Here is a 26,340-nt window from a genome sequence, read left to right on the forward strand (position 1 = left end):
GCAACATTTCACTGCTGACACTCGTGAAAATAATGCTCTTTGACAGTCTAGAAATTTCCTTCTGTGCAATGACTTCTTTTCACTCTAAATTTTGTGAAGTACTACGTTTTAGGGTCTGAATGCTCAATCTAAGTTTACCCATCCTTTTCCAATATTTAACAAAAAACACAAAATTTTGTAATAGATTTGGTTTGGACATCCAGATATATTTCTCTGTATTTTTTTTTTTTTTTACTAATTACTTATTCATTAGATGGGTTGGTATATAAAATTATTTTTCTATATTCCTTCCTGTCCTAAAAATGTGATGAAAATGAATTTTGAAAAAATAAATTTTATAAAATTGTCATACGATCAAATAGACTGGGGACATCCAGTTCATGAGGTTGAACATGCTATAAAGTCACGTAACCACCACTCCTCCAATCAGGAAGCAGAATAGTCCCATCGTTCCAGAGTTCCCTTTGTAATGGCACTCATCCCGCCTAATCCCTGGCAACCACGGATTCTCTGTCCATCCCTGTAATTGTACCTTTCCCAGAATGTCAAGTAAGTGGGATCAGTCAGTGTTCAGTCTTTTGAGACCGTCCCTCTCACTCAGCATAACGAACGCCTTTGTCTTCACCCATGTGGCTGCCTCCATCAGTACGTGTCTCTGTTTACTGCTAAGCGGTAAGCACTCCATTGTATGGAGACACCCCAGTACCTTTGCCGTTTACTCTCTGGAGGACGTTTTGGTTGTTTTTAGTTTTTGGCCATTATGAGTAAAGATGCTGTAAACATTCGTGTGCATATTTTCGGGTGAGCATACGTTTTTCACTTCTATAGATAGGTCCTTAGAAATGGGATTTCTGGGTCCTATGTGAAGTGTCCATGTAACTTTTATAAGAAACTGCCAAACCATTTGCCAGAATGGCAATATTTTGCGTCCCCACCAACAATGCATAACATTTAGAAAACTTGACTGCTCTTTTAAACACTCTTGGGCCAGGGCTGGCAATGGTGTTTCACCGTTCCTTGGGTTTGGAAGAGACGTCCCTTGACAAAGGGAGAGCCCCCAGGTCCTCCATCCCCACCTCACAGAGGCCTGCGCCTGCTTTTTATGTTGAGTTCTGTGTAAGAGTACATTTATGGAGAAAAGAGGTCTATCTGTGAAGTGCTTAAAGACCACCGCAATGGGGCATTGCGCCCAGAGCGGGGATGCAGTCCAGGGGTGTTGCCCGGGGAGATGCCAGATGGCGCTCCAGCACTGTGCCCATCGCGAGGACCACACTGTGAGGAAAGTCGTTCCTCAGCGCCTTTTCAGTCCATGTGGCGACGTCAAGGCGGTCTTCATTAGACCGATGTGTCTGTAACACACTCCATCCCTCGTTCATGTCCTCTCTTACAGGCGGGGGTGGGCTTCAGCCTCCCAGCCTTCAGCAGGCACTGATATCTATCCAGAATGAAGTAAACATATTGCCTTGTTTTTAACATATTTTTATGGTTATCTTCTCATTTACGACAAGTATCACTAGTTTCTTATTCCCATTTTTCTTCTGAAATGAATTTTTTATAGTTTAAAACAATGGGTTAATATAAGGAAAAATAGTCAATATTATATGCCTTGTACACAAATATGGCAAGGATTACGAGAACGTGCTGGACTGACTGGAGTTTGGGAAACTCCAAACGCAGAGATCTGGGTGTTTGAAGAGACCTCGAGTGAATCCTTCGGGGCCGTGAACAGAGCCCCTCGGTCAAGTACACGACTGCCTCTCAGTTCATCTATTTTGTGGAAATTTATGTAATAACAGTTTCCTAAAAGAAAAGTCTTCCATTGCTCTTTGCTTTTGCAGCACTTGTTTTTCACTTTCCCTTTTTATTCACTGACTTGACAGTATTCACTAGAAGTCATTAGTCTAGTAGTGGGGATACAGTGTTGAACTGAACAGATGAGGTACTCTGCCCTTGTGAAACTTAATTTTTGTGTGTGTGTTGACAGAGACAGAGGAGAGATAGAGAGAGGGACAGATAGGGACAAAGAGACGGGAAGGGAGAGAGATGAGAAGCATCAATTCTTCGTTGCACCACCTTAGTTGTTCATTGATTGCTTTCTCATATGTGCCTTGATCGGGGTCTACAGCAGACCGAGTGACCCCTTGCTCAAGCCCGCAACTTTGGGCTCAAGCCAGTGATCGTGGGGGCATGTCTATGATCCCATGCTCAAGCCAGCGACCCTGAGCTAAAGCCAGGTAAGCCTGTACTGAAGCCGGCAACCTTGGGGTTTCCAACCTGGGTCCTCTGTGTCCCAGTCTGACGCTCTGTCCACTGCACCACCGCCTGGTCAGGCTGAAACTTGTGTTTTAAACCCTCCATCCCCCCTTCGGGACTGTTCATAGACAACAAAGGCCTCTGGATGAACATTTACATGTTGTAAAAGGCAAAGAAGAGATAAATGACTTTTTTTTCAATTACCGTTTACGTTCATTACTATTTATATTAGTTGTAGGTGAGCGGCATAGTGGTGAGACACTTATATAATTGGTGAAGTGATCCCCTGGTGATTCTAGTACCCACCTGGCACCATGCATCATTTCAGTGACATTTCTAAGAAGTTAGTTCCATACTGTCAGCTTGAGAAATAGTTTTGTTTTCATCATGTCTTTGGAACCATCTCAGATGTGTACTCTGTCTTCCATGTGGAGCATTTTTGCGTTTGGGGAAAATGAGGCGTGCCGGCAGACCTAGGGACACTATGTGACTTTTTAAGGTCCCTCTCAGCTCCAAGTACCTCAGGCAGACCACAGGCAAGGAGCCAATGCAGTGCTGTTCTTAGAATACCCACATTTAAAAAGCAGCACTTTTCACATTCAAACAAACAAACAGATTTCACGTTTGTTTTGAAAATTCACGAGTCCGTCACCACTGAACCAGCATTTCTGAATGGCAGAGTTGGCCGTTGCCGATTGGTGGCTGCCCTTTCCGACAGAGCTCACACTCTCTTCAGGTAACCGCCTCTCACCTCATTCATGCCACCTTGCTGGCCCTAGTGGCTATTTGAACATGCAACCCCTGCTTTAGCTTTGCCGCCTGGGCTTTAGGCGGTAGAATTACCTGGAGAAACGAAGCGTCCCTCCCTGGGCAGGAGGGCTGAAATGTTGTTGCCCTGGGAGCTCCCTGATTGTCCAACAGGGAATATCACCTGGTGTAGTGGAGGTAACTCTGGTCCTAACACAGAGCTCAGGGTCCCTTTCCTGGTGAGTGCTGGCCAGGTATCTTGCAGACCCTTCGCAATGAAATAACGACTATTTCCTGTCCTAAAGCCTTTGAATCCGTTTCTTTGTATCCTCTCTTAACTCTCTTTGTCCCGCTGTTGATGGTAAGCAACAGAACAGATTTTGGTGAATCTGAACGAAGTGGGGCTTTAATGAAAGGCTATTGGATAACTCAAGGTGTCATCAAAGGAAAAGACAGTGATCTGGACTCAGAAAGTTCAGCAAACCAGGAATACTTGGAGGTCCATGGGTGGTAGGAACTAAGGCAATTGATAAACCACCTCCAGATCCTTTCCCATTCTTGGTCCTCCTTCTTTTATGTCTGAAGTCTTGGAAAAGAGCATCAGGTTGGCCTGGCCCACGTCCTGGATGGGGGAGAGCAGGACACTTTGTCTGCCAATGGCCTCTTTAAGACTCCATGCCATAAAATACTTCCGCAAGAGGAGGTCTGGGCGCTGTGACAGGGACGGGGACTGGGTGCTGATGGAAGGCCACCAGAAAGGCGAATGCACCCTTCCTGTCTTTCCCAGGTTGTCGCGAAGATATTAAATATACTCTGAAATGCTAGAGAGGGGCGAGCAAGTAGCATTTGCACGTCACACGAGAACCAGCGTGCCCTGTAAGGAGAGCATCAGGAGGGGTTGGCATCAATTAGATAAGGAATTTGTTGAGTTGGCCAGAAAAGAGAAAGTGACAATTTCATTCCCTTTCGCCACTGCTGTGGTTATAACAGCTCCAAGGAAGCTACACTAACTTGAAATGAAATACGACGTCTATAAATTGTAACGGTTTCTACTCCAGTTACATGAAGATGATAAATACACGTGATGAAAAGTTCTAAGATTAAAACTTGGAAGGCATTTGCTCACTCCAGTTTCTAGTGCCAATAGGATTCTTTTCATTCTCTTCTTAATTGTTCCGATAGTGTTTCATAAATTTGCATGTTTAAAATACATGCACCCAAAGGAGCACACTGGGGTGTGTTGTGGATAAAACTGAAACGAGCATTTCAAATTTGAGTTTTGATGTAATGCTACTTGTTAGAATAAGCAGGGTACGATACGCTTTGGGCTCCAACTGCTTCTCAAGTGGCATCTGACCTTTCCCAGTGCGAGGCAGAGGCTTGGAGTTTTTGTACTCGTCTGCGAGCCTGAATTTTAAAAGGATCACAGTCATGCCCGTAGGAAAAGCGATTCTCCCCAAAACCGTACGTCGAAGAGCATAAGAATCCCTGAGCATCTTATTTGAAATACACAGCGGAATTTCAAAGCTGGAAAGATTATCCAGTGAGATAGAATACTCTTCTTGATTTCTGTACATTTATTTCTTTCTTTGTAAGAGCTTGATTTGCAAAAAGCCAGGGAAACAAGTGAACAACAGCAACAACAAAACAACAAAAATCGCCCGCATGGCCGGAAATAGAAAGGAATGGTTCTCGTAAGAAAGGCAGTACAGAAAGCCTAGGCTGGGTGCGAGAAGCAGGGAGAGAGAAGGCCAGAGACCACGCTCCTTTTACAGGCAAAGCAAACAACTCTCAGGGAAGTGTGCGTGAAAATCATTTCTAATAATAGCTCGTGGTAGGCAATTCCCAGGGAAAAACAAACCATCAATGCAGCGAGAAAATTAGAGCCGGAACACACAGGATGTTGATGTGTTACTTAAGGCAATGGGGTTTTAGAGTTTACCTTTGTGCCATGTACATTGATTAAATACGAAATATATGCCGGCCATTTTTGACCATCATTTACCGTATTGATTTGTTAGCAGGGGCACTGTAATAAAAAAAGCCATTGATTTACTGTCCTGATTTGCTTATGGGCTTTTTTTTTTTAGAAGGGGATGGTATTATTAATTTTTCACTTTTTCTTTCTTTCTTTTTTTTTTTTTTTGATCATTTCTGCCAGACAAATGCGGTGCTCCATGAGGCTAGAAGAGAGGGGATCCCCGTGGGACAGAGGAAGGAAATCGTGATGGCTATCCTTGCCTCGCTCACCACGCGCCAGACCCTGCGGAGGGAGTGGCACGCCAGGTGAGTCCCGTTAGGAGACGGGGCTCGTTGTCCCTGCGACACGAGGGCCACATCGTCTCACAGCCCTTCCTGACGGCTGGCCTCATCCCTCTCGTTTGAGGGGCCGGTTGGGTATGTTTTCCTACACGTGTGACCTACATGAATTATCACGGTCCCTGGTGTCATCTGGCCATGCCTATGATTTAACCCCGAGGATGACATTTAGCATACAGTGTTTGCATCTTGAGCATAATAAGTCCCTGAGGCCAAAGCACTCCTCTTTCATCCACGGCCTGGAAGACCCGGCCTGGCGAATTTGGCAGGGCAGGTGTCTCTGTCTGGGTTGCTTGGACGTTGTCCATGTGTCAGCCCACTTTTCGAATGGGCCACATCGGCATTACCTTGGCTGCCACCTCATTTCTGTGCACGTGGACTCACCCGTGGTTAGGAAGCTGTTCCCGGTAGGAAGTTTCTACAAATCATCTGTTTTTAACAGAATCGATGCTTGCCTGCTACATATCATGGTAACCTGCTCTGGTTTGACACGATGGATGGAACAGACGGGAGGCTGGGAGCAGCTTCGCCCACAGGTTGGGGGTAGCCTTCAGGTCTGCAGTTTGTAAAAACGGTTGACTTACTGTCTGTCTGTAAGCAGGAGGGAGCGGAATCGGGGAGATCACGCTGCATGTGTCTCGCCGTCTGATTTGATGCTTAAAAATTCTGTGTGCCTGGGAGTCTGGGACATTTATTGATAGCCGTAATATTCTCCAAATGAGTTCATGCAACAGAATTTGCAATAATTGATGGCTTTACTAGTGACAATTATCATAAAAATAGATGTGTCTGAACAAGGCTGAAGATGAGCCTCTTCCCAGAAAGGCGGCCGGGAGAGTGTGAACCGTGCGTTCTGACTGGGTGTCGGACGCTGCTGTTTCCAGTAGGGGTATCATCTCTAAATCCAGACTCGCATCGAAGCAGGAGTTTTACGATTCCTTGGGCCATTCTCCCCTTCCCCCCTTTTCTATGGCGTGGTCAGAGTAAGTGACAATTTCAACTACAGTCATTAAACGATTTCCAATGTATGTTTCAGTAATTAATTTTTAAATTTTCACTGGGTCATCATTCAAGTCGGTATAGTCAGTATAAAGTATACGGATTTTATTGAATAACAGAGTATCGGCGTCGGAACATGCAAAAGGTTCCTCTCTCTGGGTTGACCTTTTATAGATACGTCTCCCTGGTGATTCTTATGAAACAGGAAAGGGAGAAAGAAGGAAAAATACCCCTTTAACCTGCCTCCCACCATCCCAACTCCCCGAAGACAGCCCAGCTCAGAGACCAAATGTTGAGGACGAGGTCCTCTGTTGAGTGCGTTTGGTGGTTAACAGTGATTTCCCAATATGCGCTGTCACCCGACATGTGGCCTCCACCAGCCCGTTTGGAAGGAGTCTGGTCTCAGCCCCCCTGGCCCTCCCTGCAAACCATCTCACCAGGCGCCGGAGCCGGGGCTGAAGGTGAGGCGCCCAGCATCTGCAAGGAAAACCCTCCGACTCCTTTGTGATCGGGGAGGAGGAAGGAAAAGAATCTAGCGGCTGACACTCTGCAGGCCCCCTTAAAACTAAACACCTGAAAGAAAGTTTCAAGAGGGCGATGTCTTGAGAGCTCGGGAGGAAAAGTGTCCTCAGAGTATTAAATAACCCTAATCCCCCCACCCCCACCGCGTCTTCACCCCGTCTGATGTTTCCCATCCCGGCGACCTAGCTCAAAGGCTCATCCACATGATCCGTATAAACAGACTGTTACGGGCGAACCTTTCTTTCCCTCATCAAAGCTGCGGCGGGCCGTCTGGAGTCGGGCATGGCCTCAAGTAGCCATCAGGCCTGTGGTGGTGAAAGTTATAAAACACCCACTGCAGGGCTAACTGAGCAGCCTGTGTTCCCGGGACCGGCCTGTTTGTGTGCTCTGGAATTCCACGAGGAAAAACGGGCTTTGACAGGAAAAAATGAGCGCGCGCCGAAGGCGGGGTAGCGGGCCGCGGTGCCGTACTCTCGTCGCAGCGATCCGGGGATCCGTCAGGTTAGGTAATAGAAAGCAATTTTTTTTTTCTCCTCTGAAAGTTAAATACAGACGGTAATCAGCTTACATTGCACGCGAGAGAGTACGTCACGGACAGTCCCGCCCTGAGGCACTGCGGTCAGCCGGGACTCCGCCGCCGCCGGCCCCTTCAGTCCAAGGTGGCAACAGTGAAGGGTCCCCCTGGCCCGTTCGGCAGGGGTATCTGTGAGAACAATACGGGGGGCAGGAGGCGGGCGGGACTTGCTGCGAAAGTTATAACTTGGTTTTAAACCATTTGTGACAATAGTACGGTGAGGACGAGACGGAAAGGGGGAGGGGGTAGGGGGGTAGATGCTGATGGAGGGAGGCCTGACCTGGGTGGTGAGCACACAATGCAACGCACAGATGATGTGGGACAGAATTGTGCACCTGAAACCTGTATAATGAATTTTATTAACCAGCGTCACCCCAATAAAGTCAATGAAAATTAAAAAAAAAAAATACACACACACACACACACACACACACACACACACACACACACATAGAAAAAAGAATGTGTGTCTCTCTCAGGCCAGGAGCCATGCCATTGTTTGGGGTGACTCACGGAAGCCTCTTTTAAACTGAAAGCACATGTTCCCTGTAATTTAGGTTGTGGAAGGAAAGTGTCAATTCTGCAGGACGCGGGGTAACCGGGTTTGTCACAGTGTCACCCAGACCCCGCTGCGGCAGAGGCCCGTCCGGGGGCTGTGGGTTTGCTCCCTCACGCTCGGTAATCCCATAAACAACCCTCTCCAAATAGGCTTATTAGGGGCTGTCTGTTCACTTCCCCCGGGGTTGAGTGATCCGAAGGACGCGAGAGAAGCCATGTGAATGCAGGGTAAGTGTTAACAGAAGCGGTACAGGATTTCTGGAGAGCCGGCTTTGTTTATACAGTCCCCTCGGCCTGATGGACAGCTTGTTATAGCTTTTAAAGAAGTGGGCAAGCCCTCTGATCTGACCCCGTCTTGACCCCTGCAGCCCACAGGTCAGTCTGCAGCTAATAAACCCGGAGGTGCTCGGGGTCCACTGTAGCAGAGGAGGCAGAGAAAGAGCAGCTGCGAGGACCGGGCGTCCCCAGATAGGCTTCTGCCGGGTCACTCGCCGATAATGAAAATGATTACCAAATTATATGGAAGTTTAACGGCAATAGCCGGCGAGAGGAGGGTGGAGCCCGGTGTATTAGGTTTGATAAATGAACTGTGAAGAGGCCCATCTGGCTCTCCACATCTTTTCTCCCCCTCGCTCCCTTACCGAGGGGAAACATTTTAAAATAACAGCAGTACATATAGATGCAATGACCCATGCAAGGAGCGGGGACGGATTAAGATTTAATGGTGACAGTAGGAGGAATTATCATTTGAAAAGTGCACGAGAAGAAAAGGTGCAGTCCAGTGTCCGTGCCCGAGTTGTTTTTCTAAACAAGATAGTGTAAAAACCCCACGCCTTTGTGTATCTTACACGACTCCCCAGTGTCTCTCCTAGACGGGCTGGCCAGCGATTTCGAGGGCGTGTTGATTGTGGAATAATTACTCGTGGCCGGCGTAAGGCAAGGAGTGGGCTTCCTTTGCCTTGAGTGCGTCGGGATGAGAGCCCAGTATGGTATTCCTGCCTGCTCGCTCAGTTTAGAGACTAGTCGGTGGGTCATGGGTCAGAGAAAACGCTTCACACGGTGTGTGATCCGTTTTAGCATCTGCCCATGGAACGTCAGTGCGGTTTTGATATTGCACATACGTGTGACTCTTGCACACTGTATTATTTTGAGCACAACTGGGCAGTTTTCCTATAGGAGTAAGGAGAAAGCACCTACTGTTAACTGAGTAGGTACGTTTGTTTCTTTCTTTATCGCTTTTCCGAAGAAGCGTTGCAGTGATGGCAGTTGATGCCCACAATGGGTGGGCCACAAGCTGTGTATTTGTGGACTGTTCATCGAGGAATCTGTTTAAAACTTGCTCCCAGCTTGCTGCGAGCAGTGTCCTGGTTTCTGACCGCTGATATTGGCGTTCACAGAGCTCTGCACTCTTCTTCAGAGACGGCTGGCATGTCCCACGACTTCAGTTTCTGAAGCAACAATGCTTTTGTTTAAAGAGCATTTCTTCGGAATGCTTCGTATGCCTACCGTATACAAAATACCGCACAGGAGAATGTGCCCAGCCACCGACTTACGAATGTATCCGAGGGTGAGACGTTAACAAGTTCCTAGAAGGAGGCAGAAGAAGGCAAGAGGACAGGAAAGGGGTGGAGCCAAGGGGCTCTACCCACTCGGGAAAGTACCTTATATTTAATTGCACTGGGGAACAAAATTTTTGTTGCATCCACAAAAACACTTGTTCTTACCTAATTCGAGTGTGCTGATCTCAAATCTGACATTAGTTTTTCTCTATAAGCTACAGTTTTTTTGCAATTCAAGACTTTAGGTTTTCATTTCATTGTAAAATTTTCAACATTTAGTTTAACATAATGAAGTAGAATGTCTTCTTGGGCATCATCTTTGTGAAAATATAATAATTTATATAATGCAGTAAATACACTAATACACTAAAAGATATGATTGCATCAGAATCTGTCTACAATTTCGAAATAGAACATGTTAAAACACTTATTTTAATCATAAAACTTGTGAAAAACTTATTTAAATTCTACTCAGGCAAAAATTTGTGTTTGTAGCTCTTGCATTGGTGTACTTGTTGAGGACAATCTCGTTTGATGCTCCAGCAGTAGTCTGCTCATCACTAACAGCTCCAAGATTTTCGGGAAACTTATCAAGGTGACTGTTCAGGAAGTGAATCTTAACGCTCATGTTACATCCAATGTCGTGGAAAGCCAACAGCATCCTTTGTACCAGAAGTTCAGTTTTCTGCTTTTTTGTTGCCAAGGAAGTTCTTTGGAAATGCCACAAAAGACTGCCATGCTGCTTTCTCCTCCTTATTCATCTTCCTGGCAAATTCTTCATCACATATGAGGGTTTGAATTTGAGGTCCATTGAATACACCTGCTTTTATCTTCTTGAAAGACAAGGCAGGAAAAGCAGAAATAATATGTTGAAAGCATTCGCTTTCTCTATTCAAAGCCTGAACAAACTGCTTCATTAAGCCAAGTTTGATGTGAAGTGGGGGAAAAATGATCCTGTCTCGATTAACTACAGGTTCATTCACAATATTTTGCATCCCTACTTCCAGAGCTTCACGTTTCGGCCACTCCTTCTGTGTCCAGAGTGTCTCCTGAGCTCAGCTGTCCCACAAACACAGAAAGCAAGGATACTTCGTGAAACCTTTCTGTTGTCCTAGCAGGAAATTTACCATTTTAAGATCCACACAAATGATCCAGTTATGCTCCTCAAGATGAGGACAATTTTTATGTCATTCTTACTAAGTCATTCAGTTCGGGTTGGCTAAACTGCTGAGGGGTTAATGACTGCTTGGCATCAGAAGAAGACCCTTCAGATTCTACAACCATTTCCTCATGCATCTTATCAACATACACTTGATCACCATGTTCACTTTCTTTGTCCTTAGAAGAAATAAAACCATTGAAAACTGGAACCGGGAGTGTCTCAGAGTGTGGGATAGGTTGTATTGCTGAAGGAATATTAGGATATGCAATCATATGCTGTTTTTTCTTGCCGATGCCCTTCGTATGGATCAGACAGAAATAACAGTCACTGCTGTGGTCCTTAGGTTCATGCCAAACCATGGGAATACCAAAAGGCATTCCTTTGCGTTTTCCTTTTGTTCAGTCACGAAGCATTTCCTCACAATTATGACACACAATATGAGAAGCCTAATTCTTGTCTTGATCACTAGGGGAACTTGAAAATAGGCAATATATGCACGTGTCACAAATGATGAAATATTGTACCTTTGACGCTGAAGTGTGTAACAGCCACATGTATAACAGAAGGTGTCAGGAGTATTCTTACATGTATGCCTACTCGAAGAAGCCATGATTCAATCTTAAAACAAAATAAGAGGGTGTTTTTTATCAGATAATAATTTTTTACATTTAAAAACAACTGCAATTATGTAAAAGTGATGTTTGTAAAACATTAATTGCCCTGTGGTTATGTTCAATCCAAGAATCGTTGCCCTTTAACTCCAATTTAAAAACCAATGCATGCCATTAACTGTAACAAAAAGAAATTAAAATTGCATAAAAACTAGAGCATGCACCAATACATGGATTTCACATTTGGAATCAGCAATGCAGAAATATATAGAAACAGTTCTAAAACCTCATGCAACAGAAAATGAAAAAAAAAATTGTTCCCCAGTGTTGGCGGATGTCTTTGAAGACTAGGATCGCTGTACTGATGAAAACCTTTACCTTGAGCTACATTGTCCACGTTCCACATCCTCACCTGACCGCTGTACTGATGAAAACCTTTACCTTGAGCTACATTGTCCACGTTCCACATCCTCACCTGACCGCTGTACTGATGAAAACCTTTACCTTGAGCTACATTGTCCACGTTCCACATCCTCACCTGACCGCTGTACTGATGAAAACCTTTACCTTGAACTGCATTGTCCACGTTCCACATCCTCACCTGACCGCTGTACTGATGAAAACCTTTACCTTGAGCTACATTGTCCACGTTCCACATCCTCACCTGACCGCTGTACTGATGAAAACCTTTACCTTGAGCTACATTGTCCACGTTCCACATCCTCACCTGACCGCTGTACTGATGAAAACCTTTACCTTGAACTGCATTGTCCACGTTCCACATCCTCACCTGACCGCTGTACTGATGAAAACCTTTACCTTGAGCTGCATTGTCCACGTTCTACATCCTCACCTGACCGCTGTACTGATGAAAACCTTTACCTTGAGCTGCATTGTCCACGTTCCACATCCTCACCTGACCGCTGTACTGATGAAAACCTTTACCTTGAGCTGCATTGTCCACGTTCCACATCCTCACCTGACCGCTGTACTGATGAAAACCTTTACCTTGAGCTACATTGTCCACGTTCCACATCCTCACCTGACCGCTGTACTGATGAAAACCTTTACCTTGAGCTACATTGTCCACGTTCCACATCCTCACCTGACCGCTGTACTGATGAAAACCTTTACCTTGAACTGCATTGTCCACGTTCCACATCCTCACCTGACCGCTGTACTGATGAAAACCTTTACCTTGAGCTACATTGTCCACGTTCTACATCCTCACCTGACCTCTGTACTGATGAAAACCTTTACCTTGAGCTACATTGTCCACGTTCTACATCCTCACCCGGACGAGGTATTTAAAATTGAAAGGAAAGCCCATGAGCACTATCCCCAGTTAGCGCTATTGTCCTCCTTTGGTTTCGACTGGACTGTGTGTGCCCGTGAGGACTTACAGGTGAGCAGCGAGTCAGGTGACAGGCACGCAGAGGGAGGGGGCACTCTCAGCACCAACTCTGCTTTTTGAACTTAAAGACAATGCCTTTGAATTCATGCCAGGTAAGGGACGAATTAAAAAAAAAAAAGACAAAAACTAGGCCATTAGGGGTTTTTTTTTTAATTGAGATATAATTATAATTCACATAATATAAAATTTCACATAACATGCATTTAGTCATTTTATTTTTTATTTTATTTTATTTTTTTGAGACAGAGAGTCAGAGAGAGGGATAGATAGAGACAGACAGGAACGGAGAGAGATGAGAAGCATCAATCATCGGTTTTTTCGTTGTAACACCTTAGTTGTTCATTGATTGCTTTCTCATATGTGCCTTGACCGGTGGGCTACAGCAGACTGAGTAACCCCTTGCTCGAGCAACCCCTTGCTCGAGCCAGCGACCTTGGGTCCAAGCTGGTGAGCTTTGCTCAAACCAGATGAGCCCACGCTCAAGCTGGCAACCTCGGGGTCTCGAACCTGAGTCCTCCACATCCAGTCCAACACTCTATCCACTGCGCCACCACCTGGTCAGGCACTTAGTCATTTTAAAGTGTGCGATTAAATGATTTGTTTTGTACATACATAAGACGGTGCAACTGTCAATGTTATCCAATTACAAAGCATTTCCCGGAGCCCAGAATGACCCCCCCCCCACCTGTTAACAGGCGCTCTCAATCTCCTCTTCTCCCCCCATGGCCCCTGACGACCACTAAGGTACTTTCTGTAGGTTGGCCTGTTCTTCGCATTTCCTATGAATGGAATCGTACAGTTTGGCCTTTTCTATCTGGCTCCCTTCATTCAGCATCGTGCTTTCAGAGCTCACCCATGGTGTCGCATACAAGCACCCCATTCCTTTCTATCCGCCAAATAATACTCCACTGTATGGTCGTACCACATTCTGTCCCTCATTCCTCAGCTGACAGACACTTGGGTTGTTCCCACGTTTCGGTGACTGAGTAGTGCTGCTGCCAACACTCATCCACAGGTGGTTGTGTGGCGGGTTCTCGGTTCCTTTGAGTGTACACCTAGCAGTGGAGTAACTCTGTGTCCTGCTTTGGAGGAGCTGCAGAGGGCTTGGCACACCTGCCGTGCCATTTTACATCCCTGCCAGCAATACATAAAGGTTTCCATTTTCCCACAACCTCGCCAACACTAGTTATTTTGTTATTGTTATTATTATTATTATTGACATCCCAGTGATAGCTTTATCATTTTGATTTGCATTTCTCTGGTGACTAATGATGTTGAGCATTTTTCCATGGGCTTGTTTAAGACCATTAGTTTTTTTATTAGGAGGTTTTCAAACATGGCTGACGGGTATTGGCGAATGGACGGAGTTCCAAACGGAGCTGCCCGCAGACTGCACTTCAAGCCCCTGTTCCCTTGCTCTGGCAGCTGCTCTTTGCTGGGTACCTGCCGAGGTCCCGAGGAGGCTTTGCCGCCGTCAGCACAGGGATGTACCCAGCCTTGCTGACTGGGCTCTTGGGCCCGAGTTGGATTTCCATTCTAGGGAACTGTGCTCACAAAAACGGAGACCACCAGCCTTGAGAATGGGCCGTGGGATGATGTGGCTGATGCAATCGTCTCCTGAGATGATGTGTGACCGAGTCACTGGACCATGTCAACTGCTGTCACTTGTGCCAGAGGGAGTGGGCGCTCCATCAGGCAGAGGTATATGGGAGCTAGCTCAGTCGCTGTCCGTCGCACCTGCTGGCTTTGCTGGGAGGGTTGGCGCGGGCATGGCAAATGGGCAGGCGATTCCAGGGACAAGCAAGGAGGCCCCGGCCCGCTAGCCGCTGGTGACGTCTGCCCTTTTTAACTGTCTTCCCCCTTCCCTGCAGTGACTGCAGCTTCCACTTTCTGCCGCCCTCAGCAGACGGTGTCCTTTGTATCTCCATAAAACCCAGTGACTCCATAAAACCTCTTCATAAATGTGGAGGGGTGGAAACATTTTATAAATTTAGAGCAAGGATGAAATGAGTGTAGAGATAAGGTTTTTCTTTTTATCCATGACACAGCAACTTATCTTAAGGAGTCAAGTGTTATCTGTGTTATTACCACTGTTAATGTCATTATTTGAACAGTTTCATGGGGATTGGGGGGGTGACAGAAGCCCACTGACTTCTGCGCATCTTCTTGATAAAATCAACACGTAGGTTTCGGTATGCCTGTGCTCCTAGCTGGGCTCTGATGGTGACCGATGGTGGCTCTCTCTTATGGGCAGCGCTTCTTACACTTTTTGAGAAAACATTGCCCCATTCATTTATTCATTCAACAAACTTGAAGTACCTGCCATTTGCCAACCTCTGTTCCAGGTACTGGAAAGACAGCAGTGAAGAAAACTGAAGAAAATTTCTTCTTCCGTGGAGCTTATGTTCTACTGGAATGACAGACAAACGCGGTTCCCTTAAGGGGGACTCTGCATCTCAACAACACTCCATGGGACCAGAACAGCATCAGTCATTCAGTCGAAATAAAAATAGAAACTTTTCCTGTCAGAGCCTCCTCACAAAATGATCGCTCTTTATAAAACTTGCAGGTCAAGTTCTAACGGGAGGCGCTGGTGCAGTGTTCGTGGAACCCCAGTGTTCTGGGGAGCACTGCCCTTGGGAGTTTATGACATTGACTTCTCCTTAGATAATACGCACCCTAGTCCCCTGTGAGTTTGCACTTTAAGGAAGGCTTAAGTTCAGGCCACGCTATAGTCACAAGTATCTCTTCCGAGAGAACCGGAGAAGCTGTACCTGTCTCCAAGGTGTTGTGATCTTACCATATTATTGTATGATAATACTGGCACTTGAATAAATGGTTGTTACAGTTACAGTGAGCGATCTGTCAGTCATACATTGGTCCAGCAAACAGTATTTGTTGAGGGCCAACCTGGTCCCAGGCACTATCGTAGGCCATGAGGGTACAGAGATGAGTCACACGTGAGTAAGGGAAATTTATTACACAACACAGTAGAATGAAAGCTGCGATGGAGGTGAAGTCAGGACCCTGTGGAAACCCTGTTCTGGGAAAGAAAGGGGAGGTTCTTGTGTGTGACTCTCTTGTGCTCCCTTGTGAGATGTGTTGGCTCAAGTAGACAGGTAGCCACTTGTGTGTAAATATGAGTGAGAAATCTATATGTGATGTGGGTTTTAGGTAAAATCTGAGCTACTCTCTCTCCAGCAGACTGAGTTCTCAATGTTAAATGGTGGGGAGCGGAGGTGGGGTGGGGCTTTATCTCTCAGATTTCTTCAGAGGTTCGGAGCACGAGTCAGATTTGCCTGGATTTGCACCGTGGATTCACTTCTATAACTTCAGACGAGTTACAATAATAGACCGTGACTAGACTAGCTCCTTAACCCCTCTGAATACAGTTTACACATTTGTAACTTGCCTGGGAATAATAACAGAACCGACTTCATAGGGCTGATTACGGGGCTGCATGTCACACAGCTACAGTAAGTACCTGTGACATGGTAGGCATTTATTCAAAACGACCTGTCATCTTCAGATCAAAACAAAAACCAGCCACGCTCACCCCAACCTGCCCGTCCCCTGGAGAGCGCCCCGTGTAAACCCCCGGCCTCATGGTAGGGGCCTGATGTTGCTGACCTGGTATGCACAGGAACCGTGAACGGAGCTGCAGCTAAGCACTGTTACCCAGAATTGACAGACGGGGGCCCGAACCCCACTGTGAGTCCTGTCTCCCGCTGGCTCTACGGGTGGGCATGTCACAGACACGGCGGCTCTCGGCAACTACATCTAAAAAAGAAGTGGCTCTATCCAGGCAACTTCGAAGGCGTCTTCCAGCTCTGACAAGGTGCGGCTCCACGAGTCAGACACCAGGGAGCTGCCGAGGGTAGAATAGCTCTTATTCTCGGTGGCTAACACCTCCACTGCCCTTGTACTGATTTTAGCGATAATAGCTGCTTACATTTATCCAGAGCTCACTAAGTGCCAGACAGAGTTTTAAATAACTTTACCAGGCAAGAGAGTGGAGGCACAGAGAGGCTGAATCACTCACCCTGGGCAACACAGCTCCTATGGAGTGGAGATGGAATTTAAGCCAAGACAGTTCCGCTCTGACCCTAGGCCGTGTGGCCACCACCGGCCGCCACCAGAGCCGTGACAAAGCTTTGCTCTGGTGACCACGCACATGTTCATTGAGCACTTTGACCAGGTCTCACAATACAGTACGGGGCTTAGAGACCTCCCAGGATCCCCCCCACTGCGGAGATAGGCGGGTGTGCACCTATAAATATTTATTTGCTCTGGTACCGACTGCCTCACACAGTTGAGCGGTGGGAGTGTCTCTCTCTCTATGAGGAAGTCATTTCTGGCTCGTACTGTGTACATTTTCCTTTTCATAACTCTCTTAAAGGAAAGCCGTTACCTTTGTAGCAATGCCGTGTCTTCTGTGTCAGCTGCCCCCTTTCCGAAGGTAGGTGGGTGGAGGTGCTGCCGCGAACACGGACGTGGAGCTCCCGAGAAACCTACATGTCCTCTGAGGGGAGCCGTTCTGGGGACAGGTCAGTCGGGTGATTGGAGCAGGAAGAGGTTCCCTTCCGCAGAACGGGGAGCGTTCCTGTCCTCCTGGGCGGGCCAATTACCGGCCGCATGCGTGTTTCTGTCTGGGAAACTGTTCACTGCACACGGAGAGTAGTGATGGCATGCCGTCTCGGAGTGTCCCCGGCATCCTACACGTTCACTCTGTGCTGCATGTTCCAGATTGTAGGCCAGAGCTTGACTTTGGGTTTCCGTTGAGGAAGTGAGGCGGGGAGGGAGGGGCTCAGGGACAGCTCTGCTGGCCTGTAGGGGACAGTGTTGCCTCATTTATGGGAATGCTCTGCAGTCTCTTGTCCCAGGACAAAACAAAACAAACAAACAAACAAATAGATAAAATAGGCCCATCACCTCACCATTGTCATTGAGTGAGCCCAGTGTGTTAGACTGTTCGGCCTGTGGGTGCCCCCAAGGCCGGTGAGAAGCTATGCACAGAAGGGACAGTGGAGTGTTTCTTTTTGGGACGGGAGTGATAGGCAGTCTCTCCAGATCAGCGGTCTCTCCACGCTCTTTCCTGCGGCAGGGTGCTCGGGTGGGAACTTTTCAGCTTCGCACGTTTTCCTTCATGGACTATCTTATTTTCTGACTAAGACGCGCCCACGCCGAGCTGAAGGGCTTCCATCCTGCTGGACTCTCGGTAAATGCCCTAATAAGCCTTCGGAGGACAATCTGGACGTTCCCACCTGTCCTCTCACCCGTCCCTTTTCCTTCCCGGGAAAGGATGTGATTTTCTGAGAAGCATGAAGTCATGTCTCCAAAGGCGGGCACGCGCTGGGGCTCAGTGTGAGCCCGGCCAACGCCAGATGCTCCCCGGCTCCGGGTCCGGCAGGCCCCGCCCTCCGGATTGCCGACTGCCGACCTCCGACCGCCTCCACTTCCGTCCAGGGGCCGGGCGACCCGCCGCCCACCCGCCCTCCCGGCCCCGACCCCACCGGCGCGCGGGCCCGGACAGCGGCCGCAGGGAACCCTGGGGAAGGGTCTGTCTCGCGAAGGCGGTGTGCACAGTAATGACATTGTTAGCTTGCCTCGTTTCCCGTTTCGCCATCAATTACGCCGCCTGTTTCATCCAGTCGGCGCTCCCCCTCCCAGCGTTAATTATAACCTACAAGACTGTTACAGTTAATTTTATGGCAAGCATATTGTCTCTTCAAGGCTCCAGAGCAGCTCATAAATTATCCTGAAGGTAAAATGTAACTTGGGGAACTAGTTATGAAAATTCCATCCATCTCGCTTAGCAGCCGCAGCTGCTGCCGTCAGCCGCCTCGCCGCGGCATTGTGAAGGAATTATGGGGGGTCAAGTTGAAGAGGGTAGGCCCAGGCTGTCACCGAGGAGAAAGGCTGTCCCTGGCCCTGTCAGACAAGTGCCTTCTGCCAGTCCCTGGTGGTTTCACTCTGCAGGCAGGCAGAGGCAGGCGGCAGGTGGACGGTCCCCGAGCTGTCTGTATTCATTACTCGACAGAAACTTGTTGTAGGTAGGCAGGTCCGGAGACCTCTCCTCCTCGCTGTTGTCATGATGTTAGGCATCATCGGCATAGTGTGAGGGAGATGACTCTATAACAAACCCCGGGCTCGGTTCGGGAGACCTCAGGAGGAGAGGGGACAGAGTTGCTGGCGACGGTACCTCCCAGCAGCCTCGTGCTGCCCTCCCCCACCCCCACCCCACCCGGTGATCTGTCTTCCAAGAGCCCCGGCTTGAAGGAGCATTTCACCTGTGGTGGTGATCTTTTGTATAATCTGATAAAGTGAGATCTGTGAACGAATTTGGAAATTGCCTCCTAAAGAAATTAGCAGGTTATCTTATTGGGATAATAAACACTCCTTTTTTTCTCTCTCTCTGTTTCCCCACACGAAGGATAAACTTTACATTTCTGCCCTCGGGGCCCGAGCATTATTATTTTTAATGACTGAACACAAGTCTTTCATTTAGCTTGTTTGTATAGTTACTGTAAATGATCTTTCTGCTCTGGGTTCTTCATTTGCAATTCTGCATGTTATGCTCACTTTAAAAGCTTTGAGGGGGCCTCTGAGAATTGGGAGCTGTGCTGAGCACGGCATCTTGTACCAGCACTGGAAAACGGGCCATGCGGAGAAGTCAGAGAGGGTGTGTTAGGAACACACGCCTGCACACACGAACCCAAGTACAAGTGTGAGCGTGTATACACCAACAGTGCCGGCTTGGGTGGCGGGTTGAGAGTACCAGAGAGTCAGGGAGACAGTCCCTGAGCTGGTGGCTTCTCCCAGTGTATTTCAGAGCATATGTGTGTGTGTGTGTGTGTTTACACACTCACTAGCCTTTGTACCAGGAGCCCCCAAAACCATTACACCTGGGCTGAGTAACGGAGTGAGACCTGGCTTTGAGGGGCCGGGCGGGCACAGGGAATGGTGAGGTCTTGCCCTAGGAATCACTGGACTTTCACCAGGAAGGGTTCTTCTGGACTTTTCATGATCGCGGCACGATCCTTAGATATGTGCAAGTTTTCTAAAGAATTCAGACAAGAGGTTGCAGACACAGAATGTCACCAGGGCCAGGCAGGAACTCCGACGAATGGGTGCATAGAGGTGAACAGGGATGTCTGTGCCTGTCTGAAGGGGCAGCGCCTTTCAGTGTCGCAGATGAGGCTGGCCGAGTTCCCAGGGCCCCTCCATTTTCAAAGGAGTGGGAAATTCAAATTGTGTACATGTTTATGAAGTCTCCGATTTAAATGTCAGCAAGAATTCAAATGTGTGTACCTGTCATTCTGGCTGAGACCGGACGGTGTGGATAGGATTCTGACATAGAACGAAGTCCTGTCTGCTTTGAATGAGAAGTCTCCTCCACCTCCCCACACATCTCAAGAACAGAGGCACGGACCCTGGGCAGTAGACCAGAACACGATCCGGGCCCCCCTTCTGTGGCCTTATAACACCGTTCTTCTACTCAGCAGAGGTTCTTGCTTGGAAGAAATATTGGTGTGTATTTTATTTTATTTTATTTTATTTTATTTTATTTTATTTTTTGCCTTTAACTTGCCAGCCTTTTTTCTTTTATAGTGAAAGCACATGAGGGTTTTCAAAAGTGAATGAGGTGTATACAGTGCTCCTTGTCACTATAAAAAGGGCATCAGCGCCAACGGCGATCTCGAATCCGATGAAGGGTTTGCTCCTCGGCGGGAAGGGGCAAGAACATCACTGATGGTGATCGCCATTCCTCCCCTCCTGCCCTGCAGTGTGTGCCTGGTTCCCAGCTCCTCCCTGGGGGGAACCCAGCTGTTCTTCCAGGGCACAGAGATGTGCCCTGTGGTCGGGACATTTTTTTTTTCTTTCTCTTCATCTCACTGCTTTGGAATGATGGCCACGTGGAGGTGTGGTCGGGCACATTGTTAAACACATGTGGGTTTGATCTTCTGGTGGGAAGGAAAATATAAAAACGATTTCTTTTCCTTTAATAAATAGAAAAAGGTAAGCCTAAACCCTGGCCGTCGCTAAAGTCAGCTGTTATGCATGCATGGTTAAATTTCATTGTAAATATTTCATAAGGGTTATTAGAGTGGAGCCAGGTTGACATCACGGCCCTAACCGCACCAAAGGAACCATTCCGCTAAAATAGGCCAACATTTCTAAAGAAACATGAATTTCTAATGCGAAAGTTAACATCAGGTCAGAAAAACCCTCTGGAAGGGAATGTCTGTATCAATGTTTATAATCTCCGCATTTCTGGATTTGCAGTTTGTGCAAAAAAAAAAAAAGAAAAGAAAAAATAACTCCCAGAGAGACTTTATTTTGGTTAAATAAGACCAGCTTGTGAAATAGTCTGTATTTCCAAATCCATCCTAACCCAAATGGGTTGGCAGCCTTTTGTATAAATAACGTCTTCTCCAAAATGAGTGTCTGTGAGAAAGGAAGAGGAAAATTAAGTGACAAACTGTGTCTCTGGGTTGCCGTAAACTGACAGGACCCTAGACGCAGAAAGCAAAGAGACGGACAGCTCATTCATTCTCGGAACAAGTCACGGAGCTGCCCGTTCAGAATGTGTTGTTTTCTACAGCTGTATGAGAGGTTGCAGCGATGAGCATGCCGTTTCTTCTAATTTCATTTTTTGGGGAGGGGGCCAAGGGGGGGGGTAAAAGTTTATCTTAGCATGCATTTTGGGGGTATGTCACAGAAAACATGGATAAGGCTCAGAAGCATTTGGCAGGGGAGGGAAAAAAACGAAAGGACATTCCCATTTGGTAAAAACTGAATCTGTGCTCACAGATGGCCCTGTTCAGGTGCTATTTTAATTATGAGGTAAAGAACAGCTCCGACACAGTAGGAAGTCATCTTAATAAACGGAGAGGGGCTTTTGTCTTCCAGCCTCAGAAAAAAGAAGAAAGAAAACCTTGTCACTGAGAAATGTAAATACTCTGGGTTACAGGGGAGAGTCGCAAAATGACCAAGATATTTGGAGCCAGGCAAACAGTGGGTTTCTAAAGATCCAGGCGTGCCCTTGGAATGCTTTATAAAGTGTCGAGCTTTGGGCCTCCTTAAATAGCGGGTTATTTTAGCGATGGCTTTTCCGGTGATAAACGTCCACCGTTGGTATGCTCATGTGATCAGAGGGAAAATAAACAGAACAAAAGGCAAATACATTTTAAAAACAAAAGCCTGACCTGTGGTGGCGCGGTGGATAAAGCGTCGACCTGGAAATGCTGAGGTCGCCGGTTCGAAACCCTGGGCTTGCCTGGTCAAGGCACATATGGGAGTTGATGCTTCCAGCTCCTCCCCCTCTTCTCTCTCTCTCTGTCTCTCCTCTCTCTCTCTCTCTCTCTCTCTCTCTCTCTGTCTCTCCCTCTCCTCTCTAAAATGAATAAATAAAAAAACAAAAAACAAACAAACAAAAAAAAACATTTAATCCCAAATGGAAGTATTTCTTTTCCGGTTCTTAGTCTCACTCAGAAGGGCTGCTTTGCCCTTCGAGTGAGAGTGTGCTCAGAAGAACGAATAGTAATTTGAACTTTGCACCAATAGCACACAAACAGAACAGTCTTTTTTTTTATTTATTAAATATTAGTAATGTGTTATAATAATGTTTTACTGTCTTTCCCTTCATGGGGAATTATGAGGACCTCGTGTTAGAACCTCAGTGTCCTGACATAGTTAATTACCCATGGAGAATGGTTTGCAGCCATTGCTGTCCTGAGCGATGCCGCTTTGTGGCTGGGGCTTGTGACGCGCCTGCAGACTCCGGAGCCGCGCACCTCCGTGCGCTCTGACAGAAGCCAGCAGCTGTGTTTTCTTTACCATATTATACATCACGCGGAGCGTCTCATTTATTACAGCCGGGCAAATGATGCAAGCGCGAACCTCTATGTCCCGTTCTACACAGTGATAATATATTTGCTGTAGAGATGTTAGCGTGTTTTTCATAAGCAATTAATCTTTCCTTGTACCGAATGTATCACATGAAAACGGGTTAGCGCAGGGGTCAAAATTCATCTAATCCGGTCTGCAGAGATCAGATGAGACCTTTTGAAGATGGTGTCTTTTTTTTTCTTTCTTTCTTTTTTTCTTTCCCTTTCACGAAGGCCTCACCCTGTCTGCCATCTACCCACCAGCTGCATCGTGCTCACGTTACGAGGAACCTAGGCTGAGGAAAGGGCCTTATTTTCAGTCTTTGAACACTGGGAGAGGCTTCCGACCTCAATATGTGCTACGTGACGCGAGCATCTTACAGTCACCCCCATTGGGTGCCTTGACGCGGTGGCGTGCCGTCCACGCGGGTAGTTGCGGAGGGTTTCTGTCGGCTGCAAAGTGTCCCCCTGTCTGTGCGTAGGTCGGTACCGCTGAAACACGCCCAGGCTGAGCTCGGAGGCTCCCCAGCTGTCGCAGATTGCCGGCGGCACCCAGGGCGGTGTTGTCGCCCACCGACACACGCTGTGTCCTCTAGAAGTGACAGACTGTGCTTTAGGTTAGAAAAGCACACTCAGCATCTGGACCCGAGGCGCTCAACCAATGTGTTTTGAGATCGGGAGACTAAAGTCGGTCTTGAAGTTATTATCCCAAAAAATGTTTACGGTGATGTACAAAAAAATGCTAGAAATACAAGCATGTAGGTGGTTGGTCACTAAAAGTCGTGGTGCTGGATCACGTCGTCAAAGTTTAGGAGGCACAGCCCTTACACGGGGAAGGGGGTCAAGAAACCTGCATGGCCACCATGATTATGCTATTGATCATGAAGAAGGGGCTCATCGTACTGAAGACCAGCGGCTAACTTCCAGGGAAGCTTTACTCAGGGCCGGGTACCGGTCTGAGAGCTTCACCACCGACTCGGTCTCTCCTCATGCGGCCCGAGTGAGAGAAGAGCTGCCTTCTGTTAAGGTGACGAAGGCCCAGAAAGGCTAAGGCATTAATCCCAGGTAACACAGGTCCTCAGCGAGGTCCTGGGGCCTTCTTGTCAATTGCTGCATTTTTTTTTAACATCCTGACAGATGAAGAAAAATTACTCTGTGTCTGTTTTCTCAAGCAGAAGAAAGGTGGAGAAACATGCCTGTAATAACGTAGACTAGATAGATGATATGTGACTTGTATTTATAATTCACAGATAGAATTTTACAGAATATAATAGTGCGGTAATTATGCATGCTTTGTGGGGGCTCTGACCTCCACTGCTAATCAGGCCCTGCTCTGTCTCCTGAGCCCGTGGCTCCATTAGATAGCACGCTGGATGGATGGGTGCTAGAACAAAAGTACCTTAGAATGCGAAGATCTTTATTTGAATAAATGAAAAAAAACGGGGGCGGGCCACAGAGCCCTCCAAATATATATCATTAGGGGGGTAAGTAACACTTCTTACAGGTTGGGTCAAAAGTAGGCTTACAGTTGTGAGTATGCAAAATAGGGTTTATGTTTTTGCATTAGTATGTCTTAATTACTGTATTATTTTCCCTACGAACTTACTTTTGCCCCAACCTGTATACAAGGGTCTGTGGAGCAAAAAAAAAAAGTCTTTGGCAGCTTCTCATATTTTTGTACTTAGAAAAGCATCAAAATTTTCCACCCCCCTCACTGTTCACTTCACATATATATCAACAATGTCTAATCTTGCCTGAAACTCAAAGTGAAACTCTTCAAGTAGCATGGTCCTATGTTCAGAAAGAAAACACAGCGTTAACCTGTGAAAATTAATCTCGACTCTCAACAAACGCGCCAGTAGGAATAGAACAGCACAGCCCACAGGCCCAGGATGCGGGACGCGGGACGCGGGAGGGAGCTAGGTCTCCCAGGTCCCAGACCAAGACCGAGCCCACACCCTGGCAGCTCTTCTGTGACTCTTGGTTTATCTTGATTTAAAACCCCCAGCAAAATGCTCACACAGGCAAGAATTCTCATCCGTCTCTGTCATCCGATATTTTCCTGAGCCAGAGTGTTTGGGCCTCTGCATCGGTATTTATGACTGGTTTCATTGCTCAGGGAAACGTCACTTGGGTGAGGTGTTAAGGTATGGAGAAACGGGTAATTGGGCCACTTAGAAAACCTGTCCAGTGAATGTTTTCCAAGCCAGCCCCCCCCACCTCCCCACCCCCGCCACGGGCCAACCGTTGTCATGAACAATTACTGCAGACTTGTGAGGTGCTCAAAGTGGAAAGTTGGAGAGCAAAAAACGAGGGGCTGAAAGAATTTATATGCTTTTGTCATTCCAAGTTGAAGCCAGGGGCTAAAACTCATGTCTTGCACCATTGTAATCTACAACCATTTAATTTGCTAACAAGACTTAACTGATCGGGATCTGCGGCCTCCTCCTCCTCCAGTATAATCAAAACAAGAAGCTCTGGGCTCTGGAGAGTCAATGTTGTCGATCTTTTATTGTCCGGCATGCCCCCCCACCGCCCCTGTCACCCCCCCCCCCCCCATCCCCATTTTCTTTCTGGCAGCCCGAGATGAAACAGAAAGCTGATATTTGGAGCCACTGGAATATTGCAGGCCTTGTAATTTAGAAATATCCATTTTATCCCGTGTAATTTCTTCCCTAAGACTCCTCAGTCTGAATCTGATACAGGTAGGAGCCAAGACAAACAGTAACCATTTATAGTCACCCAGACCAGTTTGAATTTCACCCTAATGTAAAGCAAAGAGAGTTTTTGGCTTCCTTTCAGGTGTGTAACAGGGGTAGAAAACGCATTTAAAATTTAGCAGCAAATGTTACCATATGTTTCCATAACAACTGCGAACTTTTATGTTAGAAAAGCAATAATATAAACACGTAGGAATCTTGGAACAGTAAACTATTAATTTACCAAATATAAAAAAAGAAGAAGAAAATCTAGCATGAAGGGGCTTTTATAGCCACAGAGGCCAGGAGGGGGCCCAGCGTCCTGTGAATTTTTCCATTATGTGGCAGAATATGCTGCTGGTTGGTCTAAATGAGCAGATCTTTGAAAATTATCGGTACAGTGTCAGTTCTCCACAGTGCGTTTGTGCATCTGTTTGTGTGTCTGTTTGTTTGTGTGTCTGTTTGTTTGTGTGTCTGTTTTTTTCCAGGAGCAGCGTGTGGTGCTGTCAGTGATGGCTGACTTCTTTCCGCACCCTGAACTGGTAAAGGACCTCTCAGTAGCTGTGAAATAACTGCATTCCCCTGTCCCCGCCCATAGCTTCCTCCGTAAAGATGAATCTGGGCGTCCCACAGAAAGGGCAGTGCCCAGGTGCTGGCTCCAAGGCTTGTCACGGGCGAGGGCTGTTCATAGATTGTCGAGACGTGTGAAGAAAGTTCCGTTCTCTCTCCTACCCACTCTGAAACGGAGAAGAGACAGGAGAAGGAGGAGGAAAGTACAGGACCCACTTGACCGTATCTTAAGAATGAGGAGTTAGTAGCTGGAGTTGTTCAAATCCCCGTCAAGGGAGATTCAGCACTCTCTGATTTCTCTGTGGGGCAGAGAAATCATCTTCCTTTAAGAGATAAATTTAGAAACACGGGAAACCGTGGATGAGTCTTTCGTTCGAAGAGAAGTCTGCCTTTTGTTCCGACACCTGGCTCCGAGTGCGGTTAGAGTTTGGAATCCTCTCCTAGGACGGAACAGCCTCACCTT

At 47.1% G+C, this 26,340-nt stretch overlaps 1 protein-coding gene across 1 annotated transcript in view; it reads left to right on the plus strand.

The window, feature by feature from the left end:
- FTO (FTO alpha-ketoglutarate dependent dioxygenase) overlaps nt 1-26,340 on the plus strand; it is a 332,528-nt gene that overhangs the window by 168,914 nt on the left and 137,274 nt on the right. Inside the window, exon 9 of the mRNA XM_066243933.1 lies at nt 5,162-5,286. Within this exon, the coding sequence (XP_066100030.1) occupies nt 5,162-5,286 (125 nt within the window). The remainder of the gene's footprint in view (nt 1-5,161; nt 5,287-26,340) is intronic.

The sequence above is a fragment of the Saccopteryx bilineata genome, chromosome 9 (genome assembly GCF_036850765.1).
Source record: "Saccopteryx bilineata isolate mSacBil1 chromosome 9, mSacBil1_pri_phased_curated, whole genome shotgun sequence".
NCBI lineage: Eukaryota > Metazoa > Chordata > Mammalia > Chiroptera > Emballonuridae > Saccopteryx > Saccopteryx bilineata.